Source organism: Sycon ciliatum, chromosome 13 (genome assembly GCF_964019385.1).
Source record: "Sycon ciliatum chromosome 13, ocSycCili1.1, whole genome shotgun sequence".
Taxonomy (NCBI): Eukaryota; Metazoa; Porifera; class Calcarea; order Leucosolenida; family Sycettidae; genus Sycon; species Sycon ciliatum.
Genome location: NC_088655.1, coordinates 19058477 through 19078098, shown reverse-complemented (window position 1 = coordinate 19078098; position 19622 = coordinate 19058477). Strand labels below are relative to the sequence as shown.

Genomic DNA, 19622 nt, shown 5'->3' with positions numbered 1-19622 from the left:
TGTATAGTGGATTTTGGACCAATGGACTCTATATAGGGTGCTGGACATCATATAGTGCATGGACTCTATACTGAGTCCTACATATATAGTAGATTGCCCCCGGGGTCACTCTACTATATAGTACAATGCCCAGGGGTCCATCTGCTGGGGGGTCATTCTACTATAGTACACCGGCAAAGCGCACAGGTCAGTACAACAACATCCCCTGCATGATGCTAACGGTAGCTGAGCAAGAAAGATGATTGCAGACCATGGTAGAATGTGGAAGAGCATACTCCATAAAAGGTGGTAGCCGAGGTACATGAAGGCATGCATTGCCCACACCCATGTGCCGAGTGTATCACCCAGAACGCATGTCAGAAGCCAATAAGGCCGCACAGGTGGTGTTATAGCAGGTCCCAGCCACTGTTGTTTTTGATTTCCGGGGATCGCTCTCTGATGTTGATGGCCTCTCGAACAAAAGAACACAACGACGAGGCACGCAACACAGTGAGCGGCACCGCGCTGGGTGAGCATTTCGCAGCCAAGCATGCATCTGAACCATTGCCATTGGGAGCAACGGCCTTCTCAGGTATCCGGGTTCTTGGTTCTGAGCGTGACCGCCCCAGGAGGAGGATCCGAGAGGGCATCAACATCAGGGAGCGATCCCCGGAAATCAACAACAACAGTGGCTGGAACCTGCTATAACACCACCTGTGCGGCCTTATTGGCTTCTGGCATGCGTTCTGGGTGATACACTCGGCACATGTGTGTGGGCAATGCATGCCTTTATGTACCTCGGCTACCACCTTTTATGGAGTATGCTCTTCCACATTCTACTTGGTCCGGCTCATCGCAATTGTCGCTTATCTAGCGCCAATAAGAACAGGAGTTTTCTTGCCGCTCTGTGAAATTTTTAATAGTCATAGTGAGGAAGCATGATACATGAACACTCTCCGCCACAAGAAACAAAATTCAGCCATGGAATCAGGTGAAGCGAGTCATAGATTGGAAGCAAGGTAAGCAAAATGCACGAAATAAATCAGCGAAGGAGCGCGTTCTTGCACTCACCCTCCTACAGGTCCAGACGGTTCATTCAACTCTCCGTCACTCGAGCTGCCGCCGTTACATGAGCATATTAAATTGCTGGTGTCTAGCTGCTGGCGTAGACTGGTAGAGTATCTCTTGCTTTGTCAGCCTGTCGGATGGCAGCAATGGAAAAGGCACAGTTGTGTCTGTCACTTCGGTGCTTCAAGGAATTGTGGGCAGTGTGACCTGTGTGTCACCACAGTGTGTTTCAACAGAGCCTTTGAATGAGGCATACAGGCCTCTCCAGACAGCTGTCATACGCTCCACTGGATACGCTGCGACGACTCTCCACGAAGGAACAAAAGGAACAACTAAAACGTCCGTCGCATGCGCGCATCGCATCGAAAACACCTTTTTTCTTCAGCATGATGCTCATACTCCTCTGCCGTGCACGCGTGCCTGTCACGCTCTCCAGGATGTCAGTTGCCCTGCTACAGCTCCGGTCTTCGGGTCGCTGCGCTTGGCTTTTGGCAACACAGACAGTGAATGGCCAGATTTCCACTTCCCAAAAAAGTCGAAAACATCGCGATTCAAAGCGCTAGTCGCGATCATTTTTTCTTTGGTGCCTCATTTGATCTTGCCATCACAACCTCCCAAACAAAAGTAAGTTAGATATCGTGATTGGACTGGGTTTTACCTGTCAAAAAGTGCTTGGGAGATAAGCGACAATTGCGATGAGCCGAACCAAGTACCATGGTCTGCAATCATCTTTCTTGCTCAGCTACCGTTAGCATCATGCATGGGATGTTGTTGTACTGACCTGTGCGCTTTGCCGGCATTGAATACAGCTGTTATTTACTGCGAGTGGCGCGGGCCTCTACACACCTCACTAGCATTGGTGGTGTGAGACTGGAACTGAGCTTGTATCACTGCTGTAGCGCAGTATCTACTTTCCTCGCCGTTTGTGCTTGTGTTGTCATGTACATGTAGTAATGCACACCCGCCATGATGTGCTTTGCACTTCTCTACGCGCGCTGTCACTATGTACCGCGCTTTGCTTGCTTGCCTCCTTCTTATACTGCTGTTCTTTCCATGTCCACTTCATTCCTGATGATGGTCATAAGACCGAAGCGTTGTAACGATACCAATGGATTTGTGTGAAATGCAGTGCTCTCTTGAGTGTATAGGCAGGTTGCCTGCAAACGATTCAAGTATAATGAAGCTGCGTGAAGCGTCCTTCAAAATTTTGAAATTAGTATTATTATTATTATTATTAATTTGGAAAGGATTGGGAGAACTTCAAATTCAAAGGATCAGTCGGGGAAGTGAACTGCCTGAAAAGAGAAAAAAACGCCAGACCCACCAGGACTCGAACCTGGGACCCTGCTTGTCGTGAGCAATGCTCTAACCACTGAGCTATGGGACCAGGCTGAACCTAGAAGGCGCTGACAAGTGTTTCCCTCCAAAGGCAGCTCACAACACGTGCCACACATACTGATGGCACTTGGGTCTTTTTCCCTCCCCCAGGGGACCAACCACGGTCAGTTTCTGGAAACTACCAGAGGTGAAAGAAAGTGATTAAATTTGGAAAGGATTGGGAGAACTTCAAATTCAAAGGATCAGTCGGGGAAGTGAACTGCCTGAAAAGAGAAAAAACGCCAGACCCACCAGGACTCGAACCTGGGACCCTGCTTGTCATGAGCAATGCTCTAACCACTGAGCTATGGGACCAGGCTGAACCTAGAAGGCGCTGACAAGTTTTTCGCGCTGACAAGTTTTTCCCTCCAAAGGTTTTTTTTCTCTTTTCAGACAGTTCACTTCCCCGACTGATCCTTTGAAATATTATTAATATTATTATTATTCAACTCGGATGGTGAGCCAATTAAATTTGTTGACTGTATATGATCTTGACACGTTGGTGGACAGTTAGTCATAACTCGTAACATTATGTCCTTCTCCCATTTCACCATTATTATAATTATTAATTGTGAAAAGAAGAAAATGTAACGAGTTATGACTAACTGTCCACCAACGTAACCAGATCTTATACAGTCAGCGAGTGCGACATAATGGCACAAAACTGACAAGGAGTACTGAGACATTCGGCGACCTGACACCTAGCTCCAACACTTCTCCAAGGCGCAAACCAACAACATTCCAACTTGGAAGGCTCATGTTCGGAATTTCTCAGTACTCCTTGTCAGTTTTGTGCCATTATGTCGCACTCGCTGACTGTATAAGATCTGGTTACGTTGGTGGACAGGTAGTCATAACTCGTTACATTTTGTCCTTCTTCTTTTCACAATTAATTATTTAATTGGCTCACCATCTGAATTACATTAAAATAATAATTATTATTATTATTACCCAATGCTGTAGACAGCAAGCTGTTTCGGCCATAAAGGCCTCATCAGTACAGCTACGAGCTAAATAGGCCGAGCTACCAGCCATGGTGCAAAGGAGGCACCACAGACATTAAGGTAGCTCGTCGCTCTAGCGCCAGAGTGCTCAAACTACAAAATGTAGCGGGCATAATAATTATTATTATTATTAATTTCAAATTTGGACTTCACAGAGAATTTCAAATTTTTAGGAAATTAGAGGCCTCATGCCACGTACATACTGCTCTTTTCTCTCCAAAACTCAACACTTGCAAGCCAGATATGAAAGAAAAAAAAAAACATGAGTCACACCACCGGGACTCGAACCAGGGGCCTTGCTATTCGCGAGCAATGCTCTAACCAACTGAACTACAGTATGACTCTTATCCACGGTGATGATAAATCTATCCTTCTTCGATCAATCCATATCTGGCCTGCATCATACTGGCAACTCACACCAATCAAGAGGGCCCTCGGCCATTCGCTTGATATCATGGGGAGCGCATCAAACTATGTCCACTGCGAGCAAATACAAATTGCAATTTCAAATTTGGACTTCACGGAGAATTTCAAAGTTTTAGGAAATTAGAGGCCTCATGCCACGTACGTACTGCTCTTATTTCTCCAAAACTCAACACTTGCAAGGCAGATATGAAAGAAAGAAAAAATCATCAGTCACACCACCGGGACTCGAACCAGGGACCTTGCAATTCGCGAGCAATGCTCTAACCAACTGAGCTACAGTATGACTCTTATCCACGGTGATGGTAAATCTATCCTTCTTCGATCAATCCATATCTGGCCTGCATCATACTGGCAACTAACACCAATCAAGAGGGCCCTCGGCCATTCGGTGTGAGTTGCCAGTATGATGCAGGCCAGATATGGATTGATCGAAGAAGGATAGATTTACCATCACCGTGGATAAGAGTCATACTGTAGCTCAGTTGGTTAGAGCATTGCTCGCGAAGAGCAAGGTCCCTGGTTCGAGTGCCGGTGGTGTGACTGATGATTTTTTCTTTCTTTCATATCTGGCTTTCAAGTGTTGAGTTTCGGAGAGAAAAGAGTAGTATGTACGTGGCATTAGGCCTCTAATTTCCTAAAATTATTATTATTCTTATTATTAAGTTGATTGTTCCAACTAGGAACACACGCTTCTTGCCGAACTTGACACTTGACTGACTCACGACGGCCATCCGGAGCACACGAGGAGCACGTCGCACCTTCCACTTGGCAAACCTGCAAGAAAGCACCACTCCCTGCTCAACACACAGTGTTTCGGGGAATTCACCCCTCATCAGTTGAGCTTGACTAGGCTGAGGAAGGTTATGCCTGAAAAGCACCACTTATATACTGCTTTCCAGGCCAAACCATCACCAGGGATACAAACTTACAGAGACGCTTTGCTTCCAGAGCGACAAACACCTCGTGAAGCTCCAGGTAGCAGCGTGAGTCAGAGTCGCTCAGGGAGTTGTTCTAAACAGACGTTGAGAGCCAGTATAGCTATTCGCAACGCTGTCACCTCCAACAACTAGTCGCACGTCCGCGTCCGGATGGCAGTCGTGAGTCAGTCAAGTGTCAAGTTCGGCAAGAAGCGTGTGTTCCTAGTTGGAACAATCAACTTCATGACTATTACCACCGAAGTCGCAACTTCTAAGTTCGTATTGTTGTCCCTCACGCGGACGTGCGACTAGTTGTTAGAGGTTACAGCGTTGCGAATAGCTATACTGGCTCTCAACGTCTGTTTAGCACAACTCCATGAGCGACTCTGACTCACGCTGCTACCTGGAGCTTCACGAGGTGTTTGTCGCGCTGGAAACAAAGCGTCTCTGTAAGTTTGTATCCCTGGTGATGGTTTGGCCTGGAGAGCAGTATATAAGTGGTGCTTTTCAGGCACAATCTTCCTCAGCCTATTCAAGCTCAACTGATGAGGGGTGAATTCCCCGAAACACTGTGTATTGAGCAGGGAGTGGTGCCTTCTTGCAGGTTTGCCGAGTGAAAGGTGCGACGTGCTCCTCGTGTGCTCCGGATGGCAGTAGTTAGTCAGTCAAGTGTCCAGTTCGGCAAGAAGCGTGTGTTCCTAGTTGGAACAATCAACTTCATTACTATTACCGCCGTCGCAACTTCTAAGTTCGTATTACAAGTATTATTATTATTATTATGAAATGACCCAACGGCAGTGTGCCTATCGAGGGGTTCATTTGATCAAATTCAACTCCACGTACTATTCCCAATAACGTCTGTTCTTCTTTTCTCCCCTTCTCCTAGCACTGTCTGTCTTCTCTTTCCCCTCCTTCTAATCATGTACCTGTCACTCATTTCATTTTTCTTCTTCTTTCTTTTTGGTGCGTTTTATATCCCATGACGTTGAGCCCTCAGGTCGGCTGAGGGAAAAAAGCCTCACCATCATTATGCTCCCACTATGCATTTTTTTGTCTTTGCCTGTGAGTTGTGATCATCGTAAAATAATAATAAAGAAATCTCTGGAGAGCAGAGGCGCCAAAATGGAGAAGAGTGAGGCGAGTGCTCTAAATGCTGTTCCATACCTATTCGCTTGGACTCCAGTAGCCTGCCTGCCGCATGGTGATGTTTTGGTGCGAACTTGGCATATTGCGGACTGCTCGATTGGAGAACAGTGCAGGCTCCGTGAACCACAGCCCCTACTCTTTGATTCCGGGCTCGGAACACTACGGGATATGAAAGTTTTGGGTCCGGGAGCTGTTCGCTGTTTTATCACTTGTCACCGTTGTCCATTCATCGTTGTAGCATAAAATAATGAGGCGGGACTATTTATGCGGAAAACCAAAATAGAGGCCAGTGCAGACGAACGCTACAGACTTTGAAATTTAAATTGTTCACGGGACTTCCCCTTCAACAATTTTCAACCCCTCCCCTTTGATTGGCAACCACTTGCTGTGCTAACTCACATGGTGACCAAAGGAAAAGCTCCTCTTTCCATGTTACATGCTATGGGAGGTGGAATAACGAAATAAATGAATGCTTCAGAAAATTCCACGTGATTATTGATGCAAGATCCTCAATATCGTAAAAGATGGACTAACGTCAGGACTCTAGGAAATTGACTGCCACCTCCAGAGGTAGGACAAAGGACCCTTGCTTATATAGGGCCATCATCCTAGCAGCACCCCAACATTTCCATGCGGCTTCCATTACTAACAAAACGTTGCTGACCCCATCTCGTTTTTCAACTGTGCACTGTCTTGCTACTTGCAGCGCGCCAATCCTCTAGATTTTTTCTGGACGCGTACAAAGGAGAAGTCCCAATTTACCAACTGGGATCATGGACAGCCGGATGGCCCTCCGGGGGAAGTCATTGGAATGAACGAGCATGGCCGCTGGCATGATTACCATCTAAGGGAGAACAACTTGGCAATCTGTGTTAGAGGTAGGGCATGGATAGCATTCTTACTCTACTCTAGAACACCTTCCTGCGTTAGAGTCAAGATTGTGCATCGAGATCCCACTGTGGTCAAGATGTGTTACTTTGCTATTTTTGATGGAAGGATTCGCTTCAAGGTCTTCAGGAACATTTTGGAATTTTCACGAGTTTACTATCCAGTGTTCTGGTCAGGTCCTTGTCCATTTGCTCGTGCCTGTTCTTCACCTGACCAGAAGGCTTGGAACAATACCCGTGACTATTTATTAATGTTGATGAAGAACGTGAAGCGTGTCTTTCTTCTGAGGGTTATTATTATACAAGTAGTACTTTGTTCGTGGAGAAATTGTCATATATTTTCACCGTCTATTTTAACTTCATCAAGAAAACAGGCAAATGTGCCTTCTGAGGAGACCGATATCCATTTCCTACAAAGCATAGTGGAGAAATTATCTTAAATGTCATGGGTACTAGTGATTGACGCTAACGATGCATACCTGTACACGTAGATATGAGTAGGAATGTAGTGTGGTATATTGCTGGAGACCTGTTGTCTTGAAAGGTGCATTAGTTACCACATGTATTGTCCAGTCGTCCTGACAGTATATCGATGTGGCACGATATTTCACCCTGAACTATATTTTGTGAAACTTGTTTGGGGAAATGGATACTCTGAAGTTTGAAGTTCAGGCTACACATTGAGAAGCCTGTCTTGTCTACTGTCCCTTAGTTGCTGCTATGTCTTACTTTGGATGGTGGCGATGACATGCCGGTTTATCCTTTCATTGTGGCACCAGGTGCTTTGGTTCTGTAACTTCAACCACCTGGCCACCCCCCCCCCGTATTGGGCTAGATTGGTTGCATGCATCCATCCATCCATCCATCCATCCATCCATCCATCCATCCATCCATCCGTCCATCCATCCATCCATCCATCCATCCATCCGTCCATCCATCCGTCCATCCGGCCATCTGCCTTTGTGTCTGTCTCTTCTTATCCCTTTTCATGCCATTCCCTTCTTTGCTTGATTTACGCAGATGCCCTCTTCGTCTCTCTTTCTAGATATGCAGCATCAAAAGATATGTTCGATTCTTATACAGGTTTATCTGGCTTGAAGTGCATTACCCCAGCCATGAAATCAAAATGTTGGCACTGGCATGGCTGAACCCTGTATATCTTTATGTGGTATAGGAATGATGTTTGCATTGCACCCTTGAGGTAAAAATGATCACAAGATCATCTGTCCAGCATTTTCTTGCACACTGGCTTTTGTGATTTTTGTAAATCACACCTGAGCTGTTGTGTGTGGTGTCCCTCCTGAATTTAGTGAAGATTTTATGACTTGGGGCTCCCGGCGTGCTAGTGTGAATGTGAAGTGTGTGGGCACAGTGAGGGCTGCGTCCCACCCGCCTGTGTGGATTCACAGGAAGTGTGAGTTACGAAGTCTGAAGAATATGTTGAACGGTCTCTGCTGGGATGATGACTACATCATAGCTCAGTGGTTAGAGCAACGCTAGCTACAAGTTAGGGTCCCTCGTTCGAGTCCTGGTGGCGACAGTCAATATTTTCTTCAGACCTTTCCCGTTTGTGTCTTTCCCACAAACTAGTGAACATCCCGAATTTCTGTTCTTTATTTGTAGATATGCCATCGTGCAGTGTTCCCGTCATACAGAACGCTACTCTGTCATACTTTACACTCTACATTGGAGAAAACTTAAACGTGACATGCTCCAAGGGATATGCTCTACTCGGAAGTCCCGTGATCACGTGTGGTCAAAACCTACAATGGTCTCCGCAACTGCCAACTTGCCAAGGTAATATTTCGCATTGCGAACATGTTTATGACTAGCGTTAATCCCTACGGAAATATATTGTGTAATGTGGTGTCTGGCTCCGCTGACTGGAGTTGGGTGAACTAAGGCGATCGGTTGGATTGTGTTCTCCATTCCTCAGGATACTTATATTTATGTGATTAGCGGCGTATGCAGCATGCCTCTAAAGGTCAAGCACTGAGTAAATTTCCAATGGGCATAACGGATCAGGTGCATAGAATCCCCTCCCCTGCCGAACACGGCATATGATTTGTTTACTGCTAGGAAACACCAGCCCTCCTACTTTTGCATCTTTAAACTTAGGGGAGGCACACGCCAGTTTCTCCAACAGCAAAATTTCAAACGTTTACCCCGAGTACACTTTCAAGCCATCCCCTCACCACATATACAGGCAAAAATAAAGGAACAAGATTACTGAGTAGAGTCAACTAGGTGAGTAAAGAGGTTTTCATTGGATGTACATCAAATACGTTGACCACGAGCTGTTGTTGTTTCCTACTTTCATCGTTTTATTGCACATTGTCTCCACTGTTTCACATTGCATGAATAACGTATACATAAAAGTAGACTCAGCTTGTTGTATTGATTGCGGTTATTGCGAATCGTGAGGTCCTGAGTTCGAGACCCGCGCCGGCAGCAGGGAGCATGTAAAAAGCCTTTTTACGCGTATTGAACTGCGCCCACACCCACGGTCAACTGGGTACCCACAGCTCGGAGTGAGGATAACAAGGGTGCAGTTTACAGGGTTAAGGGCCGTTACACGTCCGATTGGTTGAGAGACTCACCTCCTCTCCCCTGACTCACTTGTGAGGTCTGCACTCGCCACTAAGGTGAAAAGGCACAGTGGTGGCCTGCGGAAGTGAAGGCTCTAGCTTGTGTGTTTCTGAACATTCAACATTTCAAGTGATGCTAACGCGGTTCCCGCGAATATTGTTACTATTTTATCAAATTACGAAACGGTCATGGTGGTATCTGGCATCAAGATTGTGACAAGGTCGTGGCAGAGTGACTTAGTCTACATCTCATTGCCCGGGCACCGCATGATACTACCTTTACTAAGATAACCCTTGACTGTAATTGAGGCAAACATGACACTTGTTCCTAACACTGGAGAGTCTTACACGCATAACTGTTTTCGGCACACTTGGCTAAACCTTTCTGTTACGTGCAGATATCAACGAATGTACTTCTGGTACGCACGGCTGCTCAATGAACACAACGTGCTCTAACACTCCGGATAGTTACACCTGTGGGTGCTACCAGGGATTTCGCGACCTATCAGCAGTAAATCTGTGTTCAGGTACGAACTGCTTTAAGCTGCCTATTACTAGTATCCACGTCGCATTCAGGTCCGCTTTTTACCAGAATAGGTTAACATTTATTTTATTTTGTTCTATTTTATTCCCGGCAATACATGGCTTGGGTAGCCAATTATCATGTTTTATAGCAAACCACGGCCAACAAGGGAACGAGCAAGAAGTCACAAAAAACGGAAAAGAAGAAAGAAGCAAATACGGACTAAAATTGTGGTCTAAAGCAAGGCGTTCCTGAATGCTGTTAAAGTAGAATTGCCCTTTGTCTCCAGGTGCAGCAAAAAGCCACTGCAGATACGTAGCCATTGAAAATATGAGTAAAAACTATGGAACATGACATCAAAGTACAACATTAGGTGTACCAATTGTACATACAAGAGTGATCTACGTCGCCAGTGCAACGTTTGCATGTGCATATAGGTGGTGTGATAGAGCAACACACTACAACATGTAATCTATGCGTATTGTTCTATCCTAGAGTGATCGATGTAGGGAGGAGCTGGCAGATCATATTTTAGGCTTTGTGTGGCTTTGTATTTTAGGCTTTGTATACATGCGAGAATGGCGAGAATGGCCATGCGACTGTTTGGTATGGCAGGCTGAACTCCTGCCATCTCTCGTTGTATCCCCTTCGAGAGTTCTAACTGTTCCAAGACAACTGTTTCAGGATGAATGAATGACGCAGGAAAGAGTCCTTCGACGACGAGGACCGGTATGCAGAGTAGCGACGTTCAACGTGCGCTCGCTGCGAAGCAATAGCAAGAAAATATCAATTATTCTCGACTTTGAACAACACAAACTTGACGTGCTTGGCGTGACTAAGACATGGATAAGCGGCTGTGGAGTCGATGTTCTAGAGAATGGCCATACTCTGTATCATTCTGGTGGCCCGTCTGCTCGCGCAGGAGTAGCAGTCCTTGTAAGCAAGCGACTCGCGACAAATGTTGTATAGTACAAATGTATTTCTGACCGCTTGGTGGTTGTCCGCATGAGAGCAGGCCCGCGTTCTGACAGCAACTCGATAATGGTGGTTTGTTGCTACGCTCCCACCCTACAACGCTCGACGACCCATCCAGCGGAGGCAGCTTCTACTCCAGTCTGAAGCAAGTCAAAGGCAAAGGCAAAGGTGCACCATCGTGACGAAGTGTGGATCCTTGGCGACCTGAACGCAAAAGTTGGCAGTTCACAACCCGGAACCTACAGTCCGGTTGGACATTTCTGCAAGCATCTCCAGAGTAATGACAACGGTGAGCGTCTCATTGAATTCTGTGAGGAAAATGATCTTGTACTTACAAACACTTTCTTCAAGCACCGCATGTGTCACCGCTCAACTTGGTTTGCAGACGGGCTACTGGTTGCCAATGGGAAACCAGTAAGAAACATGATCGACTTTATTATTATGCGGCGATCGAATGTGCTGAAAGTTGTAGACTCGAGATCTTATGGAGGTTTCATGACACGATCAGACCACCACCCCGTGATAGCAGATATCAAGTTTGAGTTCTGGCGGTGCCAACATCAGCAAAAGTCAGATGCGCTGTGTTTTGCTAAATTCAATGCTTCAACCTCAGACTCAGCGGTGCAATTCCAAAATGCGCTATCGGAGAAGCTACCACAATTTGAATCCCCCAATGGGAGACGCCTCGGCTGTCGACTGTGCTTGGGCCGCATTCAAGACAGCATTGCATGAATCGGCCTCTCAGGCATTCGGCACATGCAGTCGCCCACAACAACTGATCAAGACATCTGATCCTACCATTCGGACACTATCCGAACAACAGAAGCAGCTGCACATTTTAATCAACAGAGAAAACAATAAGGACAAGAGACAAGTACTGAAATCAAATCGGAATAAGGTGCTGCACAAAATTCGATCTCTCCTAAAGACCCAAGAAGACCAGTTCTGGCAGGACAAAGCCAACGCTGTTGACGCCAGGAGACCCGACGCCAGATCCTATTTCAGCGCAATCCGACAGCTGCGTGATCTGCGTGGGGGCAAGAAGTCGCATCGTATTCAGCTGGCCAATGAGGATGGAGAGATCGTAACTGGTCTACAGTGGAACTTGGACAAGTTCCGGGAGTATTTCTGATCAGTATTCTACAACTCTGGCCTGCCCACGGACCTAGTAACCGAACAAGTGGTGTCTGAACCCCCCTTCACAATTGAGGAGGTCAAGGCAGCTATTCTCAGCCAACGAACAAAGGGAGCCGCTGGGTGTGATGGGATAAGTGCAGCGATGCTGAAATCCGCCATGGACATCATCGGAACATGGTTAGCAAACCTGTTCAATGCTGTGCGGATCCTATGCCATTGCCCAAACGATTTGAGATGCGGAGTGTTGATGCCAATTTACAAGCCTGGCAAGCAGATGGGAATACCAAAGAGCTACCGACCCATCACGCTATTAGCTGTGGTGAGGAAAGTGCTGACATGTATTCTGAACCGTCGAACGCGGACAGCAACAGACAGTTACGTAAGGGAGTCTCAGGCAGGATTCAGACCAGGCCGCTCAACAGCAGACGGTGTGTTCTATTCAAGAATGCTGTGTGAACGCGCAATGCTTGGTGATTCGGGTCATACTCAGCAGCGCTGCTGGACTTTAGTGGTGCATTCGACACCCTGGTTAGAAGTACAGCACTGGACAGGATGACGGTGGCAGGGGCGCAGCCATCCACTGTAGCAGCATTGATCTCAAACACTACGGCCAGAGTAAAAATTTCCAGCCAGCTTGGAGAGGCCTTCCCCACGAACATTGGAGTCGTGCAAGGTGACCCGCTATCGCCCATTATGTTCAATATGTATACCGAAGGAGCCATGCGGAAGATCGATGCAGTTAGTAGCCTTGCAAGAACTCAAGATGTACCCTCACCTTCAACACAATACGCAGATGATACAACTATGCACGCACCATCGAGGCGTGCTGTGGAGACCATGGTAGCCACATGTGAGCCGATCTTCAAAGAAGACAACCTCAACCTTAACGTACAAAAAACCGTATATTTAACTGCTTCCCGCACTGATGCATCATGGAAAACGGTCAAGCTCCTTGGTTCCTTGCTGAACTCCACGGAGGATGTGGCAGCCAGGATCAGTGCAGCGAACCGAGCATTCGGCTTGATAGCATGGAAGCGGCATTGCCTGGACTCACGGCTTTGCATGTTCTCGGTTCTCATTGTTCCAGTGCTGCTGTATAACTGCGGCCTGTGGACCCTCACGAAGCGACAGAATGAACAGCTACTTGGTCCGCCAAGTTAAAATTGGCGCTTATCTTCTCACTTGGTTTTTTGGTGTTCTGCCTGTGCCACACGGCATGGAACCACCGATTCACCATCCGAACATAACCATTGACCATTGCATCCGACGACATGGCAGCACAAACCATCACTGAAGTTGCGATCGGTTCGTTTGAGTCTTTTTGACGGAGCTGCCGCCGACGAACACTTCCGTCAGCGCAAGAAAACAATGCAACCTCCGCTCGAGTCCGTAAATAGGTCAGGATGTTCGCATTTCAGAGCGATGGAGAATACAGTTTCTGTCTACTTCCAGCTGTCTGATGGCAAGGGTTGTTTACCCCGGGGAGGTATAGAAAAGCTGAAAAAGCGCTTCGCGAGCTTGAATTTCAGTGCTTGCACAGTACAGCGCCTAGTGAAGGGTTATCACCAGCAAATCGCTGACGAAGAAACTGCAGCTCATGTCGATATATCCAGTAAGTCAAGTGAGACTAATCCGGCGGACACACTTTCAAGCTCATAGAGGACAGGGCAAAGGAGCTAATCAAAGTAAACACCAAGTCCTGAGAGAAACACTCGTGCAAAGGACTTTCAGGAAACTAGCCGAAAAGCCTGGTGCACGGCGTTGTAGGTGCAGTACGCACAGGTGCTACATCAAGCGGAAGCTATCACTGCACTGCATGTAGATCTTCATGCACCATGCACCAGCGGCTCGCGTGGGTACGGGTGCTGATCATACCAGCAAGTACGACAAGCGCAAGAGGCGATTTGAAAAAAGGACACTGATATGGCGTTGCCTTTTTGTCTCAAACAAAGACGCATTATTGCGACGAACGGGGATAACACTTACAGTCAACATGCGGGCAGTCTCACTCAGCTTATGAGGGGAAGGTGACAGGCACGCACTGCCTTTCAGCATGATTCGAGACGAGGAGAAGTGGAACAAGCTATGAAACGACCCGTGCAACAGCTGTCCGGATCGTACGTTTTGAGCTCTTCCTCCAGCGACGATAGTGGCGAGGAGGATGAGTAACTTGCTTGAATTTTCGACTGAGTTGCTTACTGACATGTAAATAATCATGTATATAGTGCTTTGTGATCGTGGCTTGCTTCAAATATTCGTATTTCTTTCCTGAGACAAGTGTGAAGATTACCGCCAATTTTAACTTGGCGGACCAAGCTGATGTATGGCAGAGAAGACAGCTCCGTTATATCTTCGGAGTCCACTGCCCGCACTGCATATCCAACCACATCCTGTATGAAAAATCAAAACAGCAACCAATCAGCAGGGTCTGCAAGAGAAGACATCTCCTATGGTTCGGCCATGTTGTTCGGGAAGGTCCGGGCACGGCTTCCTATGGCGCGCTAACTATGGCCATCGACACGTCAAAGATCAAGCGTCCACGAGGACGACCGAGGCTTCGGTGGATTGATGTGGTGCAATCCGACATCTACCCTCTCGGACACACGCTCGAGGATTGCCTCAAAACTGCACGGGACAAAAAGCTATGGCTGAACTTCATTAACAAATGTACATCGGTGTAAAAATAATGGCGTGTACTTGTCATGTTCTTGAACCTGTATATGGTTTTCTCGTATGCTATTCTTCCTGCTGCAATCTATTTCATGATGAAACAGTTGACAGATGCGTGGAACCCATTATTTGGGAGACATGCGACCTGTACTATTATTAAACATGCGACCTGTACTATTATTAAACATGCGACCTGTACTATTATTATACATGCGACCTGTACTATTATTATACATGCGACCTGTACTATTATTATACATGCGACCTGTACTATTATTATACATACGACCTGTACTATTATTATACATGCGACTGTTACTCCGGGTTTATTCACATCTTAACAGGGAACCTCTGTTCAGGTACGTGATTGCATGTTTCTTTAATTCAACTTATTTGTTTAGTAAGAAACATTTTCTCTGGTGTGCAAGCCATGACTACATTGTAGTCATCTTCGAATCTTGGACCATATCTTTTCATTTGGAGGGAAATCCTTGGATATTGGTGAAACCAAGGCAAGTTAGCAGCATGCACCAGTAATATGCAGCATCACTCGGCTGTGTTGATGCTTTGTAATTCTGTTTCAGCTTGTGTGTCGCCGTGGCAACAACTTGCACCAAATTCTCGCTATTGCGGAAGGATTTTACCTGTGAATTATAACTATCGTGACGCCAGAGCACAGTGTGCATCGCAAGCTGGGGGAGATACATGGCTACCAAGGGTATACAGTATGCAAGACAATAATGATATTGCTCGACATATCACCAACAGTGTGTGGATTGGTGCCGATAACTTGGATGTAAGCATGAGTCAGCTCTTTTAATATAGTCTAAATTTTGCAACGCATTTTGCAACGCATATGGCCGATTGGTTTGCAGGCCTGCCTGCGAATCATGAGGTCCCGAGTTCAAGACCCGCGCTGGTAGCAGGGAGCGTGTAAAAAGACTTTTTACGCGTGCTGAACTGCGCCGACACCCACGGTCAACTGGGTACTCACAGCTCGGAGTGAGAATAACAAGGATGCAGTTTACAGGGTTATGGGCCGTTACACGCCCGATTGGTTGAGAGACTAACCTCCTCTCCCCTGACTCACTGGTGAGGTCTGCATTCGCCACTAAGGTTAATAGGCATAGTGGTGGCCTGCGGATGCGAAGGCTAGTTTGCGTGTTTCTGAACATTCAAGCGATGCCGACGCGGATCCCGCGAATATTATTTATTATTATTAAATTTTGCAAATTCACATATTTACTTGACGTGTCCACTTGATTGCTGATACATTAGTTACATGTATGGTGTCAGAGGCCCGGGTGATTTCTGCAATATTGAACTCTATGAGTAAATGTCACCTGAAAGCAATGAAAAAGAATTTCTCAAAAGCAACTTTCAAGTTATTATAATGCTACTGTTTGGACATATTCGATGCTCATAAAGCCTACAAAGCCCCTTAATGCAAGGCGGTTTAAACTCATTTAATTCAAACGTAATAAAACGCCAAAGAAGAAAAGGAAAAGGAATGAAAAACCGTGATCAAGCTCTGTGTATGCCTAATTGCCTAATTGGTCTCCAGAATAAGTAGGAATGTGATAACTATTACAGACAAGAACGGATGGTCTCGTCAGTTATCGTGTCTTCTTCTTTGTGATCACAAGACTAGAAGCGCTGGATGGTCAACCTTTCGGTGCAATGAATTATGTGCCATTTGTCTTGAGTGCTTTTCAGGATCTAGGGAATCACAAGTGGCGGGACACGAATGAGAGCATCACCAAATTTAGCAATTGGGACATTGCAAATGGCCAGCCAGACCTACTGTATCCTGAAAGCATATTTATACTGCCCAACGGTCTATGGCATGACGGTAATTCTGCAGCAACCGTGCCTGTGATGTGCGTGAGAAGTGAGTTGATAGCGGTGTGTCCTCCTCCCACCTAAACTGCTTACAGTGCAGTTCAGTGTAACAACATTTGGGTTTTGCAGGTTTCAAAGCCGGTATGCCGCTCGCCAAACAAACTGAGTCAAAACCCCTCAAAATTCAGTAAGCAGTCAGAAAGTGGGACAACAGGGCTCAGGTTGCTGAATGTTTCAGTACCCTCTCAGTTTCGTGCCCCGTATTTTCTGACTGCTTATTATCTTGTGACAGCCGTGCATAATTGTTCATAACTCGTTTTCATGTGATTTATTCTATTTTAATTACATATTATGTAAAACAGAGAGGTTCCAGGCTGTCAAAGAGAGTGCTTAATATCGAGTGGTAGAGCTGGTTCAAACAATAGGAGTATTGATTTATTTGAATTCGGTATCTAAACAGTACAATGTACAACTGGGGAAGATCCGAATGACATAGATATGTTGGGTCCGAACAGGAGACACATTTCTTAGGGACAGGACAAGAGACAGGACAAGAGACCAGAACGAATGAAACGACTACATGGTGATTACTGAAGAGAGCGAGTTGAAGAGAGCTTATTGAAGAGAGCGAGTTGAAGAGGGAGCAACGCATATTATATAAGTACCTGGGTAGCTATGGCAAACATGGGCGCGCAAGTAGCTACCCAGGCCAAATGAATAATGTATGAACTTATGAATATGAACTAATACTTGTGGGCCTAACAGATACATAAACATAAAAGTGGAGTAGGTGCTACAGCTGATCATTTTATCGCAGCCGTGCATGCTATATCTGAAAATCCCGTGAATGATCTACATCTCCCAGAGCTGTGCATACTATGTCTGAAATTTCCCTGAATGGTCTACATCTCACAGAGCCATGTACTAGTATAGTCTACATCACATAGTGCCATGAGGTACCTCTGACAGTGTGGCAGGTGCTCCACGTCTTTCTACGCCACTCTGGATGACATAGAGTGCGGCCTTGTCTTACGGTGTTCGCCTGTTTGTCTCACTGTGCTCTTCTCCATACCTACCTGTATCATTGAGCATGTTGCACTGTGCCATGATGTACGTTGCACTGTGCCATGATGTATGTCACACTGTGCCATGATGTATGTTGCACTGTGCCATGATGTATGTTGCACTGTGCCATGATGTATGTTGCACTGTGCCATGATGTATGTTGCACTGTGCCATGATGTATGTTGCACTGTGCCATGATGTATGTTGCACTGTGCCATGATGTATGTCACACTGTGCCATGATGTATGTCGGTCCAATATTGGCGAGATGCAATCTTGTATGCGCCTTCAGGCAAGATTTCCCTGCATTTTGTGTGCAGTGAAAGTGATGCAGAAAAACACGATTGTAGAAAGTGATCGAAAGATTTTAGTCACCCTTGGTGACGAAGATCAGATGTTGGGAGGTTTGATACAGTGAATGTGTTCGGAGTTGCTTTGTCCTTGAAATGCCCGCTCTGAAGCCGGTTCTTAGTGATCTATGGGCATCTTGAAGCTTCCTCTGCAGAAAGTAGTTGGGTGAACACACCCATTGCCAAAGCACTGAAAAGGACCAACTCATTTTGTTAGTGAAAATCGGTGAATGCTTTCCAGAGGTTTGGCCCAATGATATCAACTTTAATACGATTGTACTTGAAGTATTGTGAATTAGAGTTCAAGAACCTTTGCAATTATATTTTTCTTTGATCTTGACAGACATGCCAGCATGCACTTTACCAGTCATACGCAATGCGGCACTGTCCGTTTCGGGACTTTACATCGGCAGAACTGTCATGGTAACTTGTAACCCTGGGTACCTCATGGTTGGCAGTAACAGTATAATGTGCAGCGATAGTCTTCAATGGTATCCCGAACCGCCAACATGCTATGAAGGTAAGATACTAATTCCTCAAACCTCAAAAAGGCAACCAGCAGCTTTCTGCCTTTTGAACAATAGATTAATTCTGCCTCCACCAAATATCCTCTCTAGCAGAACTCACACACCGGCAACATGACGCCAAGTTGTGGATACTGAGAAATAGTTTTTGCTCCATACAGCGCTGTTTCCACAACTGTAGTTCTCATCTGTGAAGGTTGGGATTAGTTACTAGTTATGGCTAGGATTAATTTGACGACTACACCATAGCTCAGTGGTTAGAGCATCGCTGGCTACAAGCGAGGGTCCCTGGTTCGAGTCCTGGTGGTGGCAGTCAATTTTTTCTTCAGACTTTTCCCGTTTGTCTCTTTCCCTCAAACCAGTTAATTAATTTGAAAGCGCGGTTTTATACATGAACATAGAGTGAAATGAAGAAGCGCGATCCCACGCCTAGAGGTAACAGACATGCTATGTATTAAAACGTGGGGAAAAGGTGAAAAATAACACTGCTATGTGCCATAAGTGTACTGAGGACATCATTGATACTCGCGCAACAGATTCTAGTAATCTGAAATGTAGTATACATGTACTGAAAATAAGGGTGACAGTTCCGGCATTGCGCTCCGACACAGTACTGCAGGCAGTCAAGCGACAGATCCTGGGGCATTCATTCATGAACTCACTCACTACCATACTTGGCGGTCATCACATAGCCCGGCACCATGGGTGTGGTTATCTCATATATGGAATCATTGAAAACCGGGAATATATTGTATGTGGTCTCTGGCTGCGCTGCCTGCAGTTGGGTGAACTGAGACGATCGGTTGGATCGTGTTCTCCCGCCCTCAAGATAATTTTGTTTATGTGATCAGACGCAGCATACATCTTAGGGTCAGGCACAGAGTGAATTTCCAGCCAGAAAACCTGTGATGAGGTGCATAGAATCCCCCCCCCCCGACCTCGAACACAGCATATAATGTGTTCACGGTTTAATTAAAAAAATCCCTCTTACTTTCGAATCTTTAAACTTAGAGGGGGGGGGGGAGCACCCTTCGGGTTCTCCACCAGCAACATTTCGAAAGTTTTACCACGAGTACACTTTCAAGGCGTCTCTTCACCAGGTACACATGCAAAAGTAAAGTAAAGGAACAAGATCACTGCTTAGA

At 46.1% G+C, this 19622-nt stretch overlaps 1 protein-coding gene across 1 annotated transcript in view; it reads left to right on the top strand.

Annotated features, from left to right (window-relative positions):
• Positions 1-19622, top strand: part of LOC135829721 (uncharacterized) — a 193439-nt gene that overhangs the window by 67737 nt on the left and 106080 nt on the right. The window contains exons 19-24 of the mRNA XM_065342114.1: positions 6624-6795; positions 8428-8601; positions 9791-9919; positions 15282-15493; positions 16414-16588; positions 18297-18473. Coding sequence (XP_065198186.1) covers positions 6624-6795; positions 8428-8601; positions 9791-9919; positions 15282-15493; positions 16414-16588; positions 18297-18473 — 1039 coding nt within the window. The remainder of the gene's footprint in view (positions 1-6623; positions 6796-8427; positions 8602-9790; positions 9920-15281; positions 15494-16413; positions 16589-18296; positions 18474-19622) is intronic.